The sequence below is a fragment of the Gekko japonicus genome, unplaced genomic scaffold (assembly GCF_001447785.1).
Source record: "Gekko japonicus isolate JY-2015 unplaced genomic scaffold, Gekko_japonicus_V1.1 scaffold613, whole genome shotgun sequence".
Taxonomy (NCBI): Eukaryota; Metazoa; Chordata; class Lepidosauria; order Squamata; family Gekkonidae; genus Gekko; species Gekko japonicus.
In genome coordinates this window covers 137,146-157,988 of record NW_015164683.1, presented here as the reverse complement: position 1 = coordinate 157,988, position 20,843 = coordinate 137,146, and the positions used below count along the sequence as shown (strand labels likewise).

The window sequence follows — 20,843 nt, the reverse complement described above, 5'->3', positions numbered from 1 at the left end:
TCTGTTTCCTCGCTGGAAGCCGGCGTTTGCCTGCAGGAAAAACCCCAAGCACCCGACCCCGTGACCACATCGCGTCTCCATTGTCGGTGGAGCTTTTCGCTGACCTTCTGAAGTTAAATGCCCCCTCGCTATTTTTTGTTGCATTTCTGGATGGTCCTCACTATCAGTAGAAAGCTTCAGACGCCATCTACAGTTAAAACGTAGGCAGAAAGGAGATTCTTTTCCGGGGGGGGGGGGGGAGTCTTTTTTTGGCAGCAAGAACAATTGTCTGTTTGCACCAGATCACCCAGCCTTCGTTTCTGTTTAAAAGCGTGTTAATATTTTGAAGGGCTGATCGGGAAAGAAAATACGGAGAAGGAACCGACTCCCCACCTCCCGGTCTGGCTTTGAGTAGCGGAGTTCCTCGCGAGGCCGCAGTTTGCAACCGCGCACGATTGCCAATTCGAGTTAGTTTGGGGTCCAAGAAGGATACCCAGCGTTGGAACCGACTGCGCCGGCCTTCGCTGGGCAGAACCTTTTCGACTGATCTCACGCTTCTCCGCCTCTTCCTCTCTCCCGTTTGCTCTGCCTTATCAATCGCCCTGTAATCCCCTTTGAATCAACCTGCCCTCGACGAGAGGCACAAAGGCATTGTTCCTGCGGGCCCTCTGGCGAGTGGCTTCAGACAACCCGGGGGGGGGCGTGCTTTGGGGAGGGGGGGCTTCTCGGAGAGGTTTGTTCTCTCCATCCCCATGAACATACAAAGGTCAACCCCCATCACAATCGCACGCTATGGCAGACCTCGGAATAAAACCCAGGATTTTGAAGAGCTCACGTCTATAAGACCCACCGAGTCCAGCCAGAGTTTTAGCCCCAATCTCGGCTCGCCAAGCCCGCCAGAGACTCCCAACTTGTCGCATTGCGTTTCTTGCATCGGGAAATACTTATTGTTGGAACCTCTGGAAGGAGACCACAGTTTCCGAGCCGTACATCTGCACAGCGAGGAAGAACTGGTTTGCAAGGTAAGCCAATTTTCCTGCCTCTCTGTCGCTTGAGCCTTTCTCTGTCTGGTGGTGGCACTTTCACACACACTAAATAACGCACTTTCGAGCCACTTTCAGTGCACTTTGCAACTGGGTTTTACTATGTGAAATGGCAAAATCCACTTACTCAAAGATAAGAGAGAGAGCCCGAGCATTGATTTAGGCCTGGTGTGAAATTAATTAAACAAGCAGCCCCCCCCTTCCATAATTGAAGAGCTCTCTGCAACTTTCCAGACAATGGCCACGTTATAACGGTGGCCCGGAGCCAAAGCCTTGGGGGAGGGGATACTGTGGGGGGGGGGAGGGAAGAGTTGTCCTGAATGCCTTGATGGTTGCTAATAGAATTCTGTTTTCTCTCCTTTAAAACTGGGAATTCCCTTGCTAATTTCCAATAGTGGTGACTTTAGGTTTGCCTGTGTAAAATCTTCCACTCCCTGCAACCTGGCAGCTTTTGTCTGAAGTTGCAATCCTAGGCGTGCTTCCTGGGAGGAAGCCCCACTTAATGTAGTCGATTTTACTTGTTAAACGTCTTAAACATTCGTCGACTCTTCCTGTAATAAATAAAAATCCCACACTGAAGTAATCTTTAACTAAGCAAGTCCCTGTACGCTGCTGGGTTGTTTGCAAACACCACCTTCTTCACGGTCCGTCAAGAATTAAAAGCCCAGTCTTCGGTTTCTTAATTTGGGTGCTAGGAGAACACACAACAGAATCACTTTGGGTCCGTTTACAATCTTTGGCTTCCTTGGCTGCGGCTGGAAGGTGTGCTGTGGGGAAAGGAAGCCCGCATGCTTGCCTATTGAGAGAAGCGGCTTCCATTCAGTCGTAGGCGATCCTATTTCCTTTGTTCCTAAACTGCTGTGGTTACTCTTCCAATGTGTCTGGGGTGCCAGACGTTTATGTTTCATCTGCTGGAGTTTTCCTCCTGTAGCGATTTGTCCAGTGGCTGTGGTGAAAAATCTCCACTTTCAAATGTTGGCGTGGTCCCCAAAATGTATAATTATGGACTGTTTCTATTTCTTTTTTTTAAACAAAAGCTGCACATTCCTGGAGTTGAATTGGCTGGCTATGGAGCTAACACTAGCCGCGTTGAATGCTCCTTAAATAAATCAAGTGCCTGGCCAGTCTTGTTGACTAGTGGATGTTTTTTATTTATATTCCTATGTGGTGGGCAAATTAAATTACATCCTCTGGTTACTCGTAAAAGCTTGCATAGCAGGGCAGTATGAATGTACTGGCCACTTGTGAGTCATGAATCCCAGATCTTAATAAAGATTTAATTCTCTGCTGTTTATACTGATCATGTCAAAGGGAGCCTCTGACCTTGCAGGACTTCCACTGCAAGGTGCTGGAAAGTGGCGTCATGGAGTGTGGTGTTTAAAATGCATGCCCTCCTTTGCCAAACTAGATGCAAATCAAAATATTCTTAGCTTCTTGCTACAGGAAGGGCAGTTGAAAGCCATAGAGCAGGAGACTTGTGCACGAAAATGCAGAAAGCTTGCAAAAATGCTGTTCTGCTTTGAAATCTTTCAGAAACCAGTGATTAATTTGTAAATTGTTGGTACTTCTCTCTCCCCCCTCACACTCACATTGTCAAGTATGTTTGCGGTTAAGACAGACACACCAGGTAACCAAACTGAAGCTTGTATCAACGCATCTCCCTCCATTGTCATGATCTAATGTGTGTCAGCTGTTTAGTAGTATTAGAGGGGTTTGGGTTTTTTTGGTGATGTCATTGGGTGTTCTCAATAATTGTAAGCTGAAGTACCCCCCCTAACAAATGCTTGAATTCCAGCACTTCTGAATTTGCAATGCATGCATTAATATGTCTGCCTGTGCTTCTGGATAAACACTGGCCTTGCCTTGCAGATGTTTGTTCTCTGCCTCTTCTCTTACTGAAAACAGCATTGTGGATTTCTCCCCCAAGCCTGAGGGTTGGCGACACAAAGGCATGGTTATTTGATTTGGCTGGCACCCCTAGGTGTGTGCTATGTGCTTTTTAGAACCCAGCTGATTCCTGTTTCTTTCTCATTGCGGGAAACTATTATATTAGGCTCCTGATCTCTTTGCTTAGGTACTGAGGGCAGTGACACTAAGCAAGTTACCTTATTGTCAGTGTTGCAAGGCATGGCACAGTCTGTACTGGTGAACCATCAAAGTTTAAGCTGCTGAGATTTCAATCAAATGAAGCCTTGGCTTGTTAGGGTGGGTTTTTACTGGTACAAAGGTTACGTGTTTTACAGTAGCTGGAAGATCATTACATTTTCCACACGGCTTGCATGTAGGATTATCTGTTCTTATTCCAACAGCTTCTGTTCCAGTAGTACCAGTACCAAGCGTGTTCACACAAAAAGTGTTCCTTTTGCAGAAAGGTCCCCCTCCCCTACTGAAATTTGATCCTACCAGCACAGAATGCCTTCAGGACTCCTTCCTTGTCAGGAGGTCTGTTAACCAACACAAGTAGCAGAGCTCCATCCGTAGAGATGGTGTATGGTTAGGGTGTTGGTGTAGAGTTGGGAAAGCCTAGGTTTGAATCCATACTTCCCCTTTACTCATTACAGAGTACACAGGTTGGGTCTGGGTCCCCACCCTGTGCCAGATGTCACACACTCACATGCAAGTTGTGGGTTCTCTTCAGTTGTGTGTGTGTGGTGCCCAATCTGGATCAGGACCGTGGCACAAATGGCAAAGGGGCTTTTGTCCCACCTCCCCGCCTGCACCATTTCCCTTGTCTGCAGCTGTCCATGAGTATGTGTGTGTGAGGGTGCTATTGTGCCTGTTGGGGAAGCCCACATGTATCCCAGGTACCACATGAGATACTAGGCTAGCTCGATCCCATCAGATCTTGGAAGCTAAGCAGGGTTGGCCTTCAATGAATATCAGGGTCGTGATGCAGAGACAGGTAATGGCAAACCACCTTGCCACCGTCCCTTGCCATAAAACAAGTCTCGCTTGCCACCTTGTGGTGCATAGTGCTGAAAGAGCTAGAACTTCTGACTGCCAGACAACCTTAAGATTTCCTGGCTATTCTACACAAAATACCAAAACAAACCACATGGGTTTCCCCAAACACCACCTCCTTGGACTGTTTTAGAGTGGGGAAATGGTGCAGAGGTGTCGTGTGAAGCCTCTTCTTGTAAACCATGGTCCTGATGCTGTTTGGGCACCACACACACCGGAATTAAGGAGAACCTGCAGCTCACGTGTGACTGTCTAGGAACCTAGACCCAACCCATGCACTCGATAATGTGTGAATGCTTGACTTTCTTTTCAGCCCATATGACCTCACAGGGCTGTTTCTGAGGATAAACTGTGGGAAGGAAGAACCATGTATTCTACCCTGAGCTCTTTGGAAGGGGAGCAGGATGAAAATGTGATATATCTCACACATTTTTGAAACCATTGGAGGAAAGCTGGGGTGAAGAGGTCCATGGAATGCCCCTTTTGCTGAAGCACTGCTGAACTGACATATTGAGGAGAGCTGCAGTTTTATGTGTTTTTACTGAGATGTAAGGTCCATGGAACTCAGTTCTGAATAAACATGCCTAGAGTCTGGCTGTAAATCTTCAAGGCAAGCACTGTTTGATGTCAGAAGAGATCTTAACTTGACTTTAAGGCAGATTTTGCATGCATTTAGGATTACACCATTGCATTTTAAAAACTGCATTGAGAGCAAGTTCTAGGCCAGTTATGTTCCTGGACTGCCACATTTTATCTTTATCTTGTGCAATGAGGTCAGTCTGTGTGCTTTAGTAATAAATCCGGCTTTGTAATTTTTTGACCTTCATTGTTTAGTGGGAAAGACATCAGAAGCGTGCAGCACCAGTAATGGAAGCCTGTGTCTTGTATTGGTTATGCTTTCCTATTGCAATACACCCATTATTCTCAATGAAATCCTTCCTGTTGCCTTGAATCCGTATGGCTTCTAAATGTCTCATGCACTGATTCATTCATAATCACTGGATTAGTGTAACATTTTTATATTTGAATTTCCCAGCATGCTTTTTGCTGTCTTACAATTCATTCACAAGAGCACAGGTGACGTGCCTGCTGTTAAAGAGGCATTCAGTTTTTTAAAGGGACACTTACTTTAAAGCCCTACATGCTTCAAAAACTTAATGACAATCTGATGGAAACACAGAACAAACTTCGTAATCTATGCAAACTCAATTCGATCTCCAAGGGGCTTCCCACCTGTCCACTATCCTAGCCTTAATCAACAAGGACTCCCCTTGTTATGTCTAGGGTTGCCAAGTAGCCAGGAGAAAAAGCATCCTGCCCCTATAACAGAGGCTTCTCTTGCTTTCACACATGCTGAATAATCCACTTTGAATGCCAGTGGATTTTGCCCTTTCTCACAATAAAATCCAGTTGCAAAGTGGATTGAAAGTGCATTATTCAGTGTGTGTGAAAGCATCCTTAATATGTTGTTATTTACCAGATGATGTTACTTAGCTATATTCCGTGAAAAGCTTCCCCTGCCCATTTCTGCATGCTTAAGACTATCAAAGGGACAGAACAGTTTTCCTCCAGGTTGTTGATAACCCCCTTAGCCTTTTCCGCCCATGAAAGCCAGATTATGGGCAGACAGCTCTTTAACCTTCATGTGTGTGACCACATAACTTCTACTTCCGTTCCATACAGCAACAGGTATTTTACTGGAGCCCTTTTCCTATTCTGTGTCTCAGCTACTTACCGAGATGCAGGCAAAGGCCTCATTTACCTCATTTCCTTATTTTCAAGAGAGGGTTTAGCAACGGGTTCTCTTTATGCATCTTGATTTCTGACTTCTGCGCCCAAACCAAGACATAGGAACTGGGAACGAGCAGCTGAGGTGCATAGGGAGAAGTCACTATCAAAATCTTGTCTCCAGAAAGGAGAGGGGGAGGTTCATGAGGCCTTTGCCTGTGTGTCAGGACTAGTGCTGGTGGGCTAGAAATGCTTACCTGTGTGACATTACATGCACTGAGCATTTAATTTAAAACTGGACTGCTATGGGTGCATACTCACTGTCTGTGCAACATGAGCATGCCTGATGCTATGCATCGCTGGAGTGCGATGATCTAGTATAAACAAGACACCAGGTGCATATAGCATCACAAAGTTACGTACTTCCTAATGACCTGTGTCCTGTATTGGACCCCTGTGTGAGTGGCTAACTAGCATAATTAGAGAAGCAAAGAATTCTGTTATGTAATGGAAGCACACCAGAGAGAGAAGTTGAAAAACTTATCCTTTGGCTCAGTTTACATATGCATGACCCAGTGTTTGGAGCCAGCATTGCCACTCCCGCATCCCTTGCATAGTTCAAAATATGGCCCTTCTTTAGTTCCCCCCCTCCCCCGCCAAGCTGCTGCCTAGGAATGGGCTTGAACAAGGAAAATGGAGGTTTGTCCCAGTTCATGATTTTTGAGGTCCCATTAATTGGGATGAACCTCCCCCGCTTCGTGAACTGGGTCAAGTTTGTGGATCTTCCCTTCTCCTTTCTGCTGGGGGCAGCTCCCCGAGGCTAGCAGAATGGTTGCGGGGGGAGGGATTTCCAAACCCCATTTAAAGGGAATGTTCCCTTTAAATGGGGTTTGCAAGTGGGCGCTGCGTGGGAGTGGAGTCCAAGTGGTGTTTTCACCACTTCTGGGTGAATTCACTGCTTGGGCTTCACTCACATGGAGCACACACTTGCAAAACTCATTTAAAGGGAACACTTGGAAACAGGGGGGGGGAGCTAGATGGATCACTGAATGGCTTGGAGGCTGAAATAGATGAAAGCCATTTTAGTGATCTCTCTTGCTCTCCCCTTTTTCCACCATGAGCCTCCCAAAAACCACGTGGATAGGGATGGACATAAACCTCAGTTCGTGAATGATGAACCAGCCCAAATTTGTGACGAATTTAGGTTTGTGGTTTGGTTCATGCCCATCCCTACTGCTGCCTATGGCTTTCAGTTACTTTTCCTTGCCTGAAAGTGAATTTGGCTTCTTTTCATTGCCAAGAGAGTAAAGGAATACAGGAAGTATTAATGATTAATAACAGGAGGCTGAGACAGCGGCACAACAAGGATTTTAATACACTTATAAAATATCGAAGTCCTTTAAAGAATTGTGGTGTGTTTGCCCTGTTGTTCATGATGGAACTGCATTCAAAACTAGGCAGGAGGAACCCCATTCTGTATTTCTTGAGATCTCGTACTTCACTGAATACTGTGCCACTGGCCATCAAATTATAAGGGATATCAGAATGGGAATAGAATTGTCCTCTGAGCTGTGGTGGATTTTAATCGTAGAGAGTCATTTTTGTTGCTTAATTTAATTATGGTTTTTTCCTGTGAGGGAGAAAGAAATTGGTCTAGCCCCTCCCAACTAAAGTGCATTGTAGGGGGGTGGGGGAGAAATAGGTTTCCTCAGGACAAAAGCAATTCCAGGCATCGCAATGCATAAGTGTCAATATAAGTGCCTATTACAATCTTAGCATCTGCTATGTCATGGGCTTGATTATCTGTAAAGTAATATGGCGGCTGGAACCCATTTCTCTCCCTTAACCCTTTTCTGTTCTCTGTTGTGTTTCTAGGTGTTTGACATTGGCTGCTACCAAGAGTTACTTGCACCATGTTTTTGTCTGCCTCCCCACGATAACATCAACCAGATTACTGAAATAATTCTTGGGGAGACGAAAGCGTATGTGTTCTTTGAAAGGAGCTATGGGGACATGCATTCCTTCGTCCGTACCTGCAAGAAGCTGAAGGAGGAGGAGGCAGCCAAGCTGTTCTATCAGATTGTGTCTGCCGTGGCACACTGTCATGACGGCGGGCTGGTACTGCGGGATCTCAAGCTGCGGAAATTCATTTTCAAGGACGAAGAGAGGTAAAGATCTTCGCTTCCTGTAGGAAAATAGCTGTGATTTGAACAGGGCATTTTTTTTCACAGAGCTAAGTCAATGCTGGGTAGTCTTTTCTTCTTACCTGTCTAAGGGAAATGGCGGAACTATTCCTGTTGGTTTTAATGGGCGTGGCCAACGCTGCTGCCTTGGTCTAACTCACAGGTATGACAGTGGTTTTCAGTGTAGGGGCTGTGTTGATGTTTAGGATTGGGGGTAGGATGCAAAGTGGGGCTCCACCCTGTGGTAGGGTTGCCAGTTCTGGGTTGGGAAATTCCTGGAGACTAGGGAGGGTGGGGTTTGGGAAGGGGAGGGATCTCATTAGGTTATAATGTCATAGATTCCATCCTTCAGAGCAGCCATTTTTTTCCCTGGAGAACTGATGTCTGTAGTCTGCAGATCAGTGGTCATTCTGGGAAATCTCCAGACCCCACCAGGAGGTTGACACCCCCCAATGTGGATGTCGGCACTGAAGAGAAGAACAGGAAGCGCCTGGGACTGGAGTTTGTGTTGCTGTTGTTTGGCTTGCTTACCTCCTTGGACTGCAGTGCTTTCCTCCACCCAGGGAGACCTGGCTGTCAGGGTGTGACACCTCTGTGCCTTATGAGTGGTCGATGCCTTTTACTTCAGCCACTCACTATTGCCATTCTGCTGGGGAGATAGCTGTTTGGATCCTCTGACTTCCTCGCCTTTATATCTAGCACCTAGCTTTCTGGTGCCACTCCATCTCCCCGCCCCCCCCAATAGCTGGCTCAGTGGCAGATATGGCCACACTAGCCCCAATGACTCCAATGGCAGGGCCCTGGAGCAGTCTCCGCCCAGCCCTACTACAGGTAAGGCGATGAGGTTGGTAAGGTTGTAATTCATGTTAGAGGAAGGGGCCTGGGGCTGTTCTTTTGGAGTACCAGAAGGGTTAGTGGTAACATGGTGCAGCTCTGGCCCCCTCCTCTATATAGTGAAGATCAGGAAAAGAGGGTATCCATCTCAGACATCTGTTTTCCTGAAGAACCTGATCCTTGGGGGTGAGGGAGGGCGTGGTGTTTCTTCACCAACTAGAAAGTCTATACGGCATTCGTAGGTTAGTTTATCTTGCTTGTAGGATGTAAGTGTGTTATTGGCATTAAATTTCATCTGTCTCCTAGACTTCTGTATAATATCTACCTTTTGAGCAGATGAACTCCTTCCTCTTTAATCTTTCCTGAGCAAGGTGCTTATTTTTGTGTGTCATGATCTCAGACCGCCTATCATAGTTACACGATTTTGAAAGCAACCTCACTGTTTTTCTGCCTTCTGGCAAAGCATTTTTGTATACAAAACCTTTCCTATTCACCAGATGAATGAATTGGTTGTTGAAATGCTTAGTTTTAGCTCTGTCTGTTTGGTTTTTGACTTCTTCTTCTTCTTGTTAGTGCCAGCACTCTATATTTAAAGTTGTACAGATTTCCACCGATCTCCCCCCTCCCCATTTGCAGATCCTCATAGGTTGTTTCTGAGGGTCCACACTCTTTTTCTCTGCCCGAATGGGGTGGGCTGGTGGATGGGGCTCAGGACTTTGGAGAGCCCTGAAAAAGAGGCGCCAGTACTCAGTACTGGTGAGTACTATCACAAAGAAGCCTGGGCTTAATGTTGTCAGATGGTTTGATGTTGTCAAATAAGAAGCCTGCAAGTGCCTTTTGAGAACCTCTTTTGAATATTAGGAGGGAACATTGAGATTTCCAAAAATGTGACAGCTATTTAACCAGTACTACTATGCTTGGTTATAAAAGTCTAGCTGTTACTGCATCATGGACCCTTCCTAACCAAATTTTGGCTGGGATTTGCTGTTGTTTTGTAGCATCCTTGCATGGATCAGGTAACTGGACTGTCAGTTTTGGTTATTGGCGGGAATGTGAAACAAGGGATTAAAGGGTAGTACCTTTTGATCTGGGGAATTGGGGGGGGGTCCACTTCTAAGAAGAGGTTTGTGTCTCTGGCAGGCCTCTTACAGGTCTGTAAAGCTTTGCCTGATGTTATTTCTCTGTTATGTGTTTTTATCCATAACATTGGGAAATCTGGATTTGTTGATAGTTGCACATGGGTTTGTGGGGCTTTATTCATTGGATGCTTAAGTTTTGGAGTATGGATCTTGGTTCCCCACACATGCACATGTGTGCGTGCACCCCCCCCACACACACACACACACACCCTCCTTTACATTGCATTAAGCTAGACATGAAAGGACCCTTTGGCAATTCTTTGTGAATGTAGTAAACCCATGTGAAGCTGGTTTGTTAAGCATTGCTAATAACACATGTGTGGCTAATGGGACCTGTAAAGACAGTGGAGTGAAAGGGCATTCCTTGTTTTTGCTTTTGTGATGTCCTGTAAAAACAACAGACAGAATCCTAATCCGTCCAGGCTGCCCAGGTAAGGCATGGGAGGATTTTTTACAGTTGCTACCTTTACCATTTTATATTTGTACCATATGTTAGTCACACTGTAGCCCCCATGTGGCATTATTCCAGCTCAAGGGCTCTTCTGGGCATAAAGCAGGGCTCACTGGGGGTGGGGGGGGTATTTGTGAATTTTCTGCATTGTGGAGGGGGTTGGACTAGATGACCCTGGAGATCCCTTCCAGCTCTATGATTCTATGATTTCTCTAGGCTTAGAGTGGAGTCACTCTGTATAGGATTATACCATCATTGTACTAGTGTAGCTTCTGCTAACAGGTGTGCATTTATGCCAATCCTTCCACATGAACACACGTGAAGCTGCTCTATACTGACTCAGACCCCCTCAGCCCATCAGAGTCAGTATTGTCTATTCAGACTGGCAGTGGCTGTCCAGGTCCCAGGCAGAGATCTTTCATATCTCCTCCTACCTGTTCCTTTTAACTGGAAACACTGGAAATTGAACCTGGGACCTTCTGCCTGCAAAGCTAAGCTACATCCCCTCCCCAACCCTATCTGTATAACTTTCCTAGAATATTCCTTCAAGTGTCTAGTTAGCAACTCAGCCCGCATCATTCACTGGTGCAGGAATAATGAAGATTGGAAACAAATACTAAAAACTTCTGATTTGCTTTGCTTTATTAGGCTTATATCCCACCCTCTCCCGCAAGCTGGCTCAGGGTGGGTCACAACATTTCAGTCAGCAATATAATAACCAAAAACATTAGAATTTAAAAACAAATGTAACAAATTTAATATTAAAAGGCAAAGGATAAAGATTTAGGATCACGTTTCAGTAATTAAAATAGATGGCGACCAATCAAGGCAGATTCATGCTGCCCCCTGTGGTGATGCTCTGTTGGTCTCTGTGAGCAGGGCAAATCACACCGAGTGCTCTGAGCACTGCAACAATGTGGGCCGTGGGGGCAGGGGAGGCCAAAATGGTTAGACAGCTGCTACCGGAACCGAAGGCCTGGCAGAACAGCTTAGTTTTACAGGCTCTGAGGAATTGTAATAAATCCCGCAGGGCCTTGATTTCAACAGTGGGGAGCGTGTTCCACCAGGCTGGGGCTAGGGCAGAAAAAGACCTGTACCTGGTTGAGGCTAAGCGGACATCTTTCAGGCTGGGGACTGCCGGGAGATGTTGCTTGGCAGAGCGTAAAGCTCTTTGGGGCACGTACAGAGAGAGACGGTCCCGTAGGTATGTTGGTCCCTGGTGGCATAGGGCTTTGGAGGTCAGTACCATGACCTTGAACTGGATCTGGTACTCAATTGGCAGCCAGTGCGATTGGCACAATACTGTCTGAATGCGTGTCTGCACGGATGTCGCCATCAGCAGACATGCCACTGTATTTTGTAGCTGCAGTTTCCAGTTCAGGTTCAAGGGCAGCCCTGTGTAGAGTAAGTTACAGTAAGTCAGCCTGGATGTGACCCTTGCGTGGATCACTGTAGCTAAGTCCTGGGAGGTGAGATAGGAAACCAGCTGTCTGGCCAGCTGGTCACTTCCAAATTGTAAGAAGGGCCTAAGGAGATGGCTTCACTTTATCTGTTCCTCCTTTAACTTTATATAACTTTTAAAAAATGCTGAAGACCAGGGGCACTTTTTTTCACCCAAGTAACTCTGCAAGCTCTGATGCTGACCACAAGGAATTATATTTAACCAGCTGCTAGGACGGAGACAATGTGCAGAGTTCCTCTCTTGGCTATCAGCATTAACATTTTCCCCACATAGGTTTTTGATAGTGTTTTGCCAGGGAAGAGTCAGGAATCTTAACCTATCTTTTGTTCTTTTCTACATTTGAGTTTTGTTATGTCGAGAGAGAGGATTTTCCTGTATCTTTTCCCGTTTGGCTTGGAGTGATATAAACTGCTTCACTCCTCTTTCTTTATTTTGTAATGTGCCCAGGGATGGGAAGACTGTCTGGCTGCCCACATCCCTGTGCCAGAGTGAAACTGGAGGTGGTGGCAGGAAATGTTATTACAGAGCAGAATTTAATCACTCCGTGTCCCTGAAGCATGGCTCCTTCCTTTGTCACAAGAGGGAACATGAGGCGCCTTGGGCCTTGTGGGAATGAGAGCTTGAGTCAGAATTTCCTTGCACCTTTTTTTGGTAACATACTATTGATTTCAGGATGGAGTGCTGAGAGATCTTTTGTGCCTTTCGTATATCTTGGGCAATAGTTCTTATTTGCAGCAGCTCTAACTGATCTTCAGTGAATGCTTTGCTTACCACACGAAGGGGGCAAGGTCACTAGTCTTTCTGCATTCAGAAAAAAATTAAATGTCTGTAGACAATGATAGTTTGACTGGAACGTGTGCTATTTCAGATGTCATAAAGTAATGCCATAAGGTAATCCATTCCATGACCTCTGTAAAAGAGCCCAGAAATTAGGACTTTGGCCTCTGCCCCTGTTCTGCGTCTCCAGGATGTCTAGCATTTTCTTTTTTAACTGCAGAACTGGAATTCCTTTTAGGCATTGGTGTCTAGAAAGCCTGAAGTTAAAATGCTTGTGAAGAATCAGAAAACATAAGGTGTCAAACAAGTTTCCTGTTTCTTTGACACATGACTGAGTGAGTGAGAGCCCTTACTCGCCTCCCCCCTTTGGTGGTTCAAGCACTTTCACTGTCATTCCACTTTCCCTTCTGCTTTGAGCTGGTGTTATACGTTCACTACCACTTGTTGGCAGCTCTGAGTCTGCCTGAATCCTGCCTTTTATTTATTCTGCAGTGCAGAAGCAGAGCACTGTGTCTTGGATGGTGTATATCCTGATGTGTGCGTGCTCTGTTGTGTGGCATAAATTTGCCCGTGGCTGCTCTTCTTCAAAATGTCAATGGGCTGTCTTTGTACTGATCTGTGAAGTGTGGTCCCTGTTTTTCGTTTGTACTCTGTGTGCACCTGTTGTGTGTCCGGGTGAACTGTCCTGTGTGAATATGCATTGGATGACTGTTGGAGGCTGTGGTATTGCCATGTTTGTGTAGGTCTTCATTCTGTGCACTTTGCTTTGGCTGTAATGTTATCACAGACTTTTAGAATGCAGTGTTGCACAGGTGGAAGGGACAATGGTGGTTCTGATCTTGGCTTTGTGGATAGGGTAATAATGAATGTTGCCACCTACACTCCTTCCTATGGTGCTGGTATTCTTGCCATTTCTAGATCCTTGTGTAGATGCAGCACAGAAGCTGCAACATGATGTTTAACATCTTTGCACCCCAGCACAGGCTCTAAGGCACATTCCCATTCAACCCTAAAGTATCTTGATAGAGGACGGGATCAGGTTATTCCTTTTGTATAAAAATGAACATTTTTGTTAAATAATTGCCTTTTGTGAAAGAGTTTAGAACTAAAGTACAGTCTTGGTATGTGGCTTTCTTTGAGTAATAAGAGGGGGATGACTGAGTGCAAGTATTGTTCTTGCCAGGAAATCATTAATGATTGAAGAATATTTTTCAAAGTCTTCAATTATATTCAAATATTATCTGTCACAATATTTGCCGCTTACACTTGTTAATCAGTCTTGTTAACAAGGTTGAGATTTTTTTTTACAACTGCGTTATGACTTAAGGTCTCTTTTGGCATTCCAGGTACTGCTTGTATAAGAGAAATTTGTCAGTTAGGTGGGAGTTCAGAATGACTGTAACTTGTCATTATGTTTTGTACTAATGATATGTCAAGTATTAGAAAGCTCTTGCTAGCAGCTGAGTACCTACTAGACTGCGCATAGAGATTGGTTGGCTGAATAGGTAATGTTTGTTTTTCTTTGCCCATATATTACACTTTTGTCCTGTCCTTCCTCCAAGGAGCTAAGGAAGAGTTCCCTCCTTCATTTGATTCTCACAACAACCCTGTGAGGTAGGTTAGACCAAAAGGGAATGCCTTCCCCAAGGTCACCAAATAAGTTTCATAGCAAGTAGCAATTTGAACTTGGGTCTTTCCAGTCTTTGTCTCACATTCATCTCTATACCACCCAGGCTTCTTCAATTGATTATAACTGCTGTTTTGATTAGGACTTGCATTAGAACCAAATTCTAAAGGATCCAAGATCAAAAATGGTCAATTAAGACATGACTGTAACACAGTGGCCTGAGAGTCACATTTGTGTGGAGAGCGTCACATTTGTATGGAGACCTTTCCTTGCCACAAAGATAGCAGCTGCATCCCAGAGGGTGCTGCTGGTGTGGAAAGAAGTTACGGCTTTTGATATTTGCCATACCCATGTGGTTCCTCTGTCCACAGAAATGACTGCTCCACAGAAGTATGGCCCCTACTCCACTCTGGTAACACACAAACCAATATGGTGTAGTGGTTAGGGTGTCGGACTGCGACAAAGGGGACACATCCTCAGATCCCCACTCTGCCGTTGAGGATTGCTGGGTCACCTTGGGAAGTCTCCCCTCCCCCACCTTCTTACCTCATAGGGTTGCTGAGAGGATAAAATGGAGGAGAGTAGAACCATGTGTGCCACCTTGAGCTCTTTGGAAGGAGGCCAGGAATAAAAATATAATGAGTACAGCATAAACCTTAATCAGTGGGGCATATACAGCTTTATTATATCCTGAATTTTCTTGGATAATCTGGAGATCAAAGTTTTGTTCTCTGAGAACTCCATGAAAGGAAACAAAAATGTGACTGGAGAGGCAAGCTGTTCTATTACTTGGCATGGTGACCAATAAGTATATACTTCTCATAGCAGTGACTTTTGGTTTTAACCACCTACCGTGCTTTATTGTAGTTAGGTTTATTTACAGTTGGAGTGAGTAACCTTCTAGTCTTGCTTTAGGAAAGAGCAAAGAAGACAGCTTTGTAGGAGTTACAATGAAGAGATGCTGTAGGGCTATTTTAAAATGTATCCTGAGACTTGAGGTCCTGAATTTATTTGTTCTACACGAGTAACAGTAGCATCAAATGACTTGCTGTTCTTAGACCATTTGTTCTCTCAACAACTCTATGAAAAAAGCTGCTATTTCTTTTTACTTTGCTTTTAAAAGCCCTTTTTATGATCTGCATTGAGACTGAGGACTTTTTTCTGAATATTTTTTTTTTGCTCTTGGGCTCGTTCCTACTATTGATAACTGTTGTTGTGTGTTATGATTCTATTATATTTTTTAAAATTTTGTGATCTGTCTCAAGCAGTTTTCTGTAGAGGTGGTGTATAGATATCTGAACAAATTAGATACCATTGCCCTTTTTAACATTTAAGGAATGGAGGCCGGGAGTGACTTGCTGAAAGTCACCCAAGTGTTTGGAGACTGAACAGATCCCTGGTATCCAAAAGCCTGAACAGGACTCTGTCTGTTGGATCACACCTAAATTATTCCTACCTGCCAATCTTAAGAGGTAGTGTAGATCATTTGCAGTGGAAACCTAAGCAGAGTTCTGGGCCCACTGACTTCAATGGAGGCTGTTGGATAACGGTCATACACTTGACATAATACATATTTCAGGATATCAAAATTTTAGATGTTTGGGCAGCCGTGTCAGAATTATTTTCTAAATGTGGGCTTTCCAAATCAGGAACAGAACTTTTCAAGCTTCTCTAGCAGGGCCATCCTAAGCAGAGTTATACCTTTCTAAGCTCATTGGCTTCAGTGGACTTATAATAATTTATTTACAAAATGTATATCCAGCCTCACAATGGCTGTCAAGGAGGCTAACAAATTAAAACATGCACAATAAAATGACATTTTAAAAGGTTTTTTAAAAAACCATATACAAAAAACACACATTAAAACAATTAAAACAGCTAAAATATGTACAAGGACATAAAAACAGCAATTAAAACATTGGTCAGGAAGGAAGGATCACTGAAGGAACACCAAACAAAACAACAGTCTTTGCCCTGTAAGTGGAAGATGGCAACAGAAAGGGACATACAAATCTCTCTGAGGAGAGAGTTCCAGAGTTTTGGTGCCATGACCAAGAAGGCCTTCTCCTGGGTTGCCGTCCACCTAATCTCAGAATAAGAGTTGGATTTCTACCCTGCCCTTTACTCGGAGTCTCAGAGCGGTTTACAATCTCCTTCCCTTCCTCTTCCCACAACAGACACCATGTGAGGTAGGTGGGTCTGAGAGAGCTGTGAGAGAACTGCTCTTTAGAGAACAGCTGTGAGAGAACTACGACTGACCCAAGGTCACCCAGCTGGCTGCACGTGGAGGAGTGGGGAATCTAACCCAGTTCTCCAGATTAGAGTCCACTGCTGTTAACCACTATACCAAAGTGGCTTTCAGGTGGGGGCGCCCAAAGCAGAGCATCTGAAGATTGACCTTAGAGGTCAGGTGGGTTCATGAGGGAGTAGGCAGTCTTTCGGGTACGTTGATCCTAAACCATATAATGTGATTTTGTACAGGACTGTATTGTGAATGTATCTGGTTCCCCAACTGAGAAGTCTTTATTTTAGAGCTGTTACAATTTATTTCTTTATTTATGGCTTGCCTTTCTCCCCCATTGGGGACTCAGAGCAGCTTAAATCAGGGGTGTCGAACTCATTTGTTATGAGTGCCGGAACTGACATAAATGAGACCTTGTTGGGCCGGGACATATGTGTCATAAAATGTAATGCCAGGTAGCAGAGGTATAAACTTTATAAAGGACACAAACACAAAGGTTTTGTTTTTACTTAAAATACAAACATGCTTAAAACATTAGCACTCTTGCAATATTTTGTTTATTTAACAGTGTCTGATAACTGACGCCTCTGGCTCTGAATTATTGCATCAAAATGTCTGTGCTGTTGCAATCTTGAGTATGCTGTTCAGGTGTGTATCTGTAAGCTGCAAACCCACGATGACGCAGCAGAACTGGAAGAAGCAGCAGAAGACAGCCAGTTCCACTGCAGGCCTGATAGAAACCCTCCTGGGGCCTGATCTGGCCCCCGGGCCACATGTTTGATACCCCTGGCTTAAATGGTTCTCCTCTTCTCCATTTTTTCCTCACAACAATCCTGTGAGGGAGGTTAGGCTGAGAATGTGTGTCTGGCACAAGATCACCCAGCAAGCTTCCATAATACAGAGATCAGGACAGTCCTGGAATGGTTTTGTGAATTCAGATGACTTTACATAGCTGATACCGGGGAAAACCTATATTTGGAAAACAGACTAAAACTATATTAATTGCATTATTTGGTGTGATTAACATGCAACAAAAGGCATAAATAAACTTAAGGTTTGTGTTAGGGGTGTGCAAAAAAAAAAGTCGGTATTTTTCAGCTTTGGGTGTATCAGACCTGAAAAATATTGGAAATTTGGTGGGCTGTCTGGGGAAGCCAAGGGCAGACATGGAAATGTGCCTGGGCTCCCTCCCTCCCTTCTCCTGCTGCCCTGCGGCCACAGGGCAGCGGGAGAAGGGCAGGCAGAGACAGCACAGGTTTGTTTACATGCCTTTCCCTCCCTCCCCTAAGAAAGGCATTTAATAATGGCTGTGCTCTCTGCCTGCACTTCTCCAACAGCCCTGGGGTAGCTGGAGGAGGCTTTCCCTGGTCAGTTTCACTCCCACTCACTTCCTAGCTGTGAAGTTTAAATGGCTTAAACCTAACAGCTGAATGGCTTGGAGTGAAATTGACTAGGGAAGCCATAGGAGGAGGGAAGTTGGCATTTGGCTGCCCAGAAGCCAAAAAAGCTGAATAAATTTGGGAAATACTATTCGGTTGCCAAAAAGTTTTCTGAATTTGCATTCGGCTTAAGAATACCGAATAAATACCGACAAGGCATTTATTCAATATTTTTCTCGGTTTGGAGAAACTGAATACACACCCCCTAGTCTGTTTCTAAATTCAGATCAAAACAAATCCCACTAAGGGTCATTAAATACAATTTACCTTTTGTTTGCTTATTCGTTGGTGACAAATCAGTGGAATTTGCAATTGCCTTTTGTATCTTTCTCGTTCCTCTCTCTTTTCCCCCTTTTTCTCTTCCCATCAGTGTCCTTTTCTTGACTTCTCTGCTGCCGCCATTGCATTTATCATTGGGAGCCCCTCCCTCCCAATTTCTACAGTTTTAGAACCATTCTTCTAAGCAGGGAGCTGAGCAATCCTTATTGAGACAGGAGTTCACAGAGTCAGAGTTGTTTCTTCATTGTGGAAAGTGGAAACACAGGGGAGGCTTCATCCTAAAAACCAATGCCTTTTCTAATTATTTTTGGATTTGTCAGTTTGTGTGGGAAGTAGGAGTTTTGTCCTCCCAGGCAGTAAATCTCAGTTGTCGCTGAGAGGAAGTGGAATAGTGACGCAACTTGACTTGGCACCAAGATTCATACTAATTTTTCAATGAATAGGCTTCTGGTTGGATTTAAACTCTCTCGTAAGTCTTACTCTGTGCATATGTTGGATATTTATCTCGATTCCATTTTATGCATGCTGCTTAACAGTGCCAAATATATACCAAATATATTTTAAATTCTGTAGACAAAGAAAAGCTTATACTTAGCCAGCCACCTAGTTGAAGTTACTGGCAGATTAAGCCCCTACAGTGTCTTAGCTCAGATTCAGCTGGATAAATTGGCTACTTTTGTGTTTTGGGTGCTTATTGGCAAGGCTGACGTGACATACGGAAAGCACTATGGACTGAACAGTGACATATCAGTAGCAAATACATTTTAAACCAGGTTTGATGCTGTTGGAAGTTTGATTTAATTTCTTGGTCTTGGGGGTTTTACTTCAGGCTTCCTCTGAACCCCACGAGAGTCACATTTCCTGTTCTAAGGCAGGGGTGACCAAACTTGCTTAACGTAACAACCACATAGAATAAACGTCAGATGTTTTGAGAGCCGCAAGACATGAACAAATATTACACGTTTTTATTGGAAAATATGCAAATTTGCTTTTTATTAACATTAAATTAGACTGTGTGAAAGAGCCACATGAAACTCCTGAGCTGCAGTTTGGCCACCCCTGCTCTAAGGCCTTGCACTGAATTCTTCTCATTAAATGTATGCACTCTTCAATGCCATTTGTGTGTCAAGTTGGTATTGTACCCTGCACTACAAATGCTGTGTAAATTGCCTATAGGATCATACAGCATATGCATGCGATAGAGATGAATCCACAAAACTGACAGAAAAGAACTGACACTGTAGATGAAAATGTAAGCAAAAGCAAAATTGGGAACATTTGCTCATTTCGAATTCTGTGGAAGGATGATATAGTCAGCAAGTCCTTGCTATCCCCTGCGTTGGATGGTGTGTGTGTGCATTAGATAAAAATACACTTTTCAGTCATGGAAGCCATTGAGGGCAGAAAGTTGGGTGTGAGTGCTCCCCCCTTATAAGGAGGAACTGAAATGAATTTTGATCTTCAGCATTTTTTCATAAGCATTATAAATGAGCCTCCTGTATTACCATTTCCAGGTGAACATTTGTTGAACAGGGTCCTCTGCTCCAGTTAATAAGAGCTATGGTCAAAAGCGTTGCAGTATTTGCACTGAAGTGTACTAAATTTACACTCCATGTTACTCAGGGTCACATCCTGCCTGTGTATACTTTCAGTAAGGGGGGTACAGTGCCAGTGTTGTCCTTTAAAGACAAAAAAAAATTGTGGTTAGAGCCTTTTGAGAGGAAACATCCAGAATATGTATGTCTAGATAGTGCATCTGGATAGAGTTAGCAAAAAGGCTTGCTCCCGGTGGCTAAATTGCAGACCTGGCAGAGCATTGGGGCAGGGAACTTATGGTCCCACTTCCCTTGTGTGGTTTTCATTGTGAAGACATTGTGTTAGGTGGAGGAAAGTTTCCTGAATGCTGTCATCAAAGCCCAAGTAGTTGCAGCTCTTACTGATCATCATCAACAGTTGGGTTGACTCTAACAGCATTTTAAATGATGTGAGGTTTCCAGACTTTGTCCTTGTGTGGCCCTCCGTGATGGAACAAGTTGCTTGACTGAGTAGGAGCTGTGCTCGTTACGTTGATAATCTTTATGTATTTCTTGGCTTTTCAAAGGTGGTGACTCCACAGAGGAACAGTTTCTCCCAGTCTCTACTATTGCTGCTGTCTGCATGGTACTGGTGATGGGGAACATCTTTGCATGGGGCAAAGTGGGAATTATGTGGACAGTGATGGGTAATGAGTAGTAGTTTCAACAAACTGTGACTGCATGTTCATCAGTCTAGCAATGATAGCTTTAGAAAAGATGCCACCTTCTAGATTTTTTTCATGCTGTATGCCTTTTTCATGCTTACTTCATTGTCCCATTGTTGGTACCTTGGTACCTTCATCTAAAACTACCTTTTGAAGAGAAGAGTGCAGTCATTGCAACGAGGTTCCTTCATCCAATGCAGTGCATTTGAGCCTGCAAGGAACAGTGTGTTATGAGTGTTCGGGGCAATAGCTGGAAGAGAGTACAGGGTCCCTGTTGCTCTTTTTAAGGCATGATGGGGACTTGGAACATATACATGAAGCCTCCTTATGCTGAATCAAACTATTTGGTCCATCAGGGGTCAGTATTGTCTACTTAGACTGGCAGGGACGATCCAGGGTCTCAGAGTTCTTTCATATCACCCACTATCTGGTCCTTTTGACAGGACGTGCCAGAAATTGA

The 20,843-nt window shown here is 44.3% G+C and overlaps 1 protein-coding gene across 1 annotated transcript in view; it reads left to right on the top strand.

The window, feature by feature from the left end:
- Window positions 1–246: 246 nt before the first annotated feature.
- The window catches only part of TRIB2 (tribbles pseudokinase 2), a 41,413-nt gene continuing 20,816 nt past the window's right edge, over window positions 247–20,843 (top strand). Inside the window, exons 1-2 of the mRNA XM_015409325.1 lie at window positions 247–1,001; window positions 7,587–7,879. Of these exons, the coding sequence (XP_015264811.1) occupies window positions 732–1,001; window positions 7,587–7,879 (563 nt within the window). The 5' untranslated portion in view covers window positions 247–731. The remainder of the gene's footprint in view (window positions 1,002–7,586; window positions 7,880–20,843) is intronic.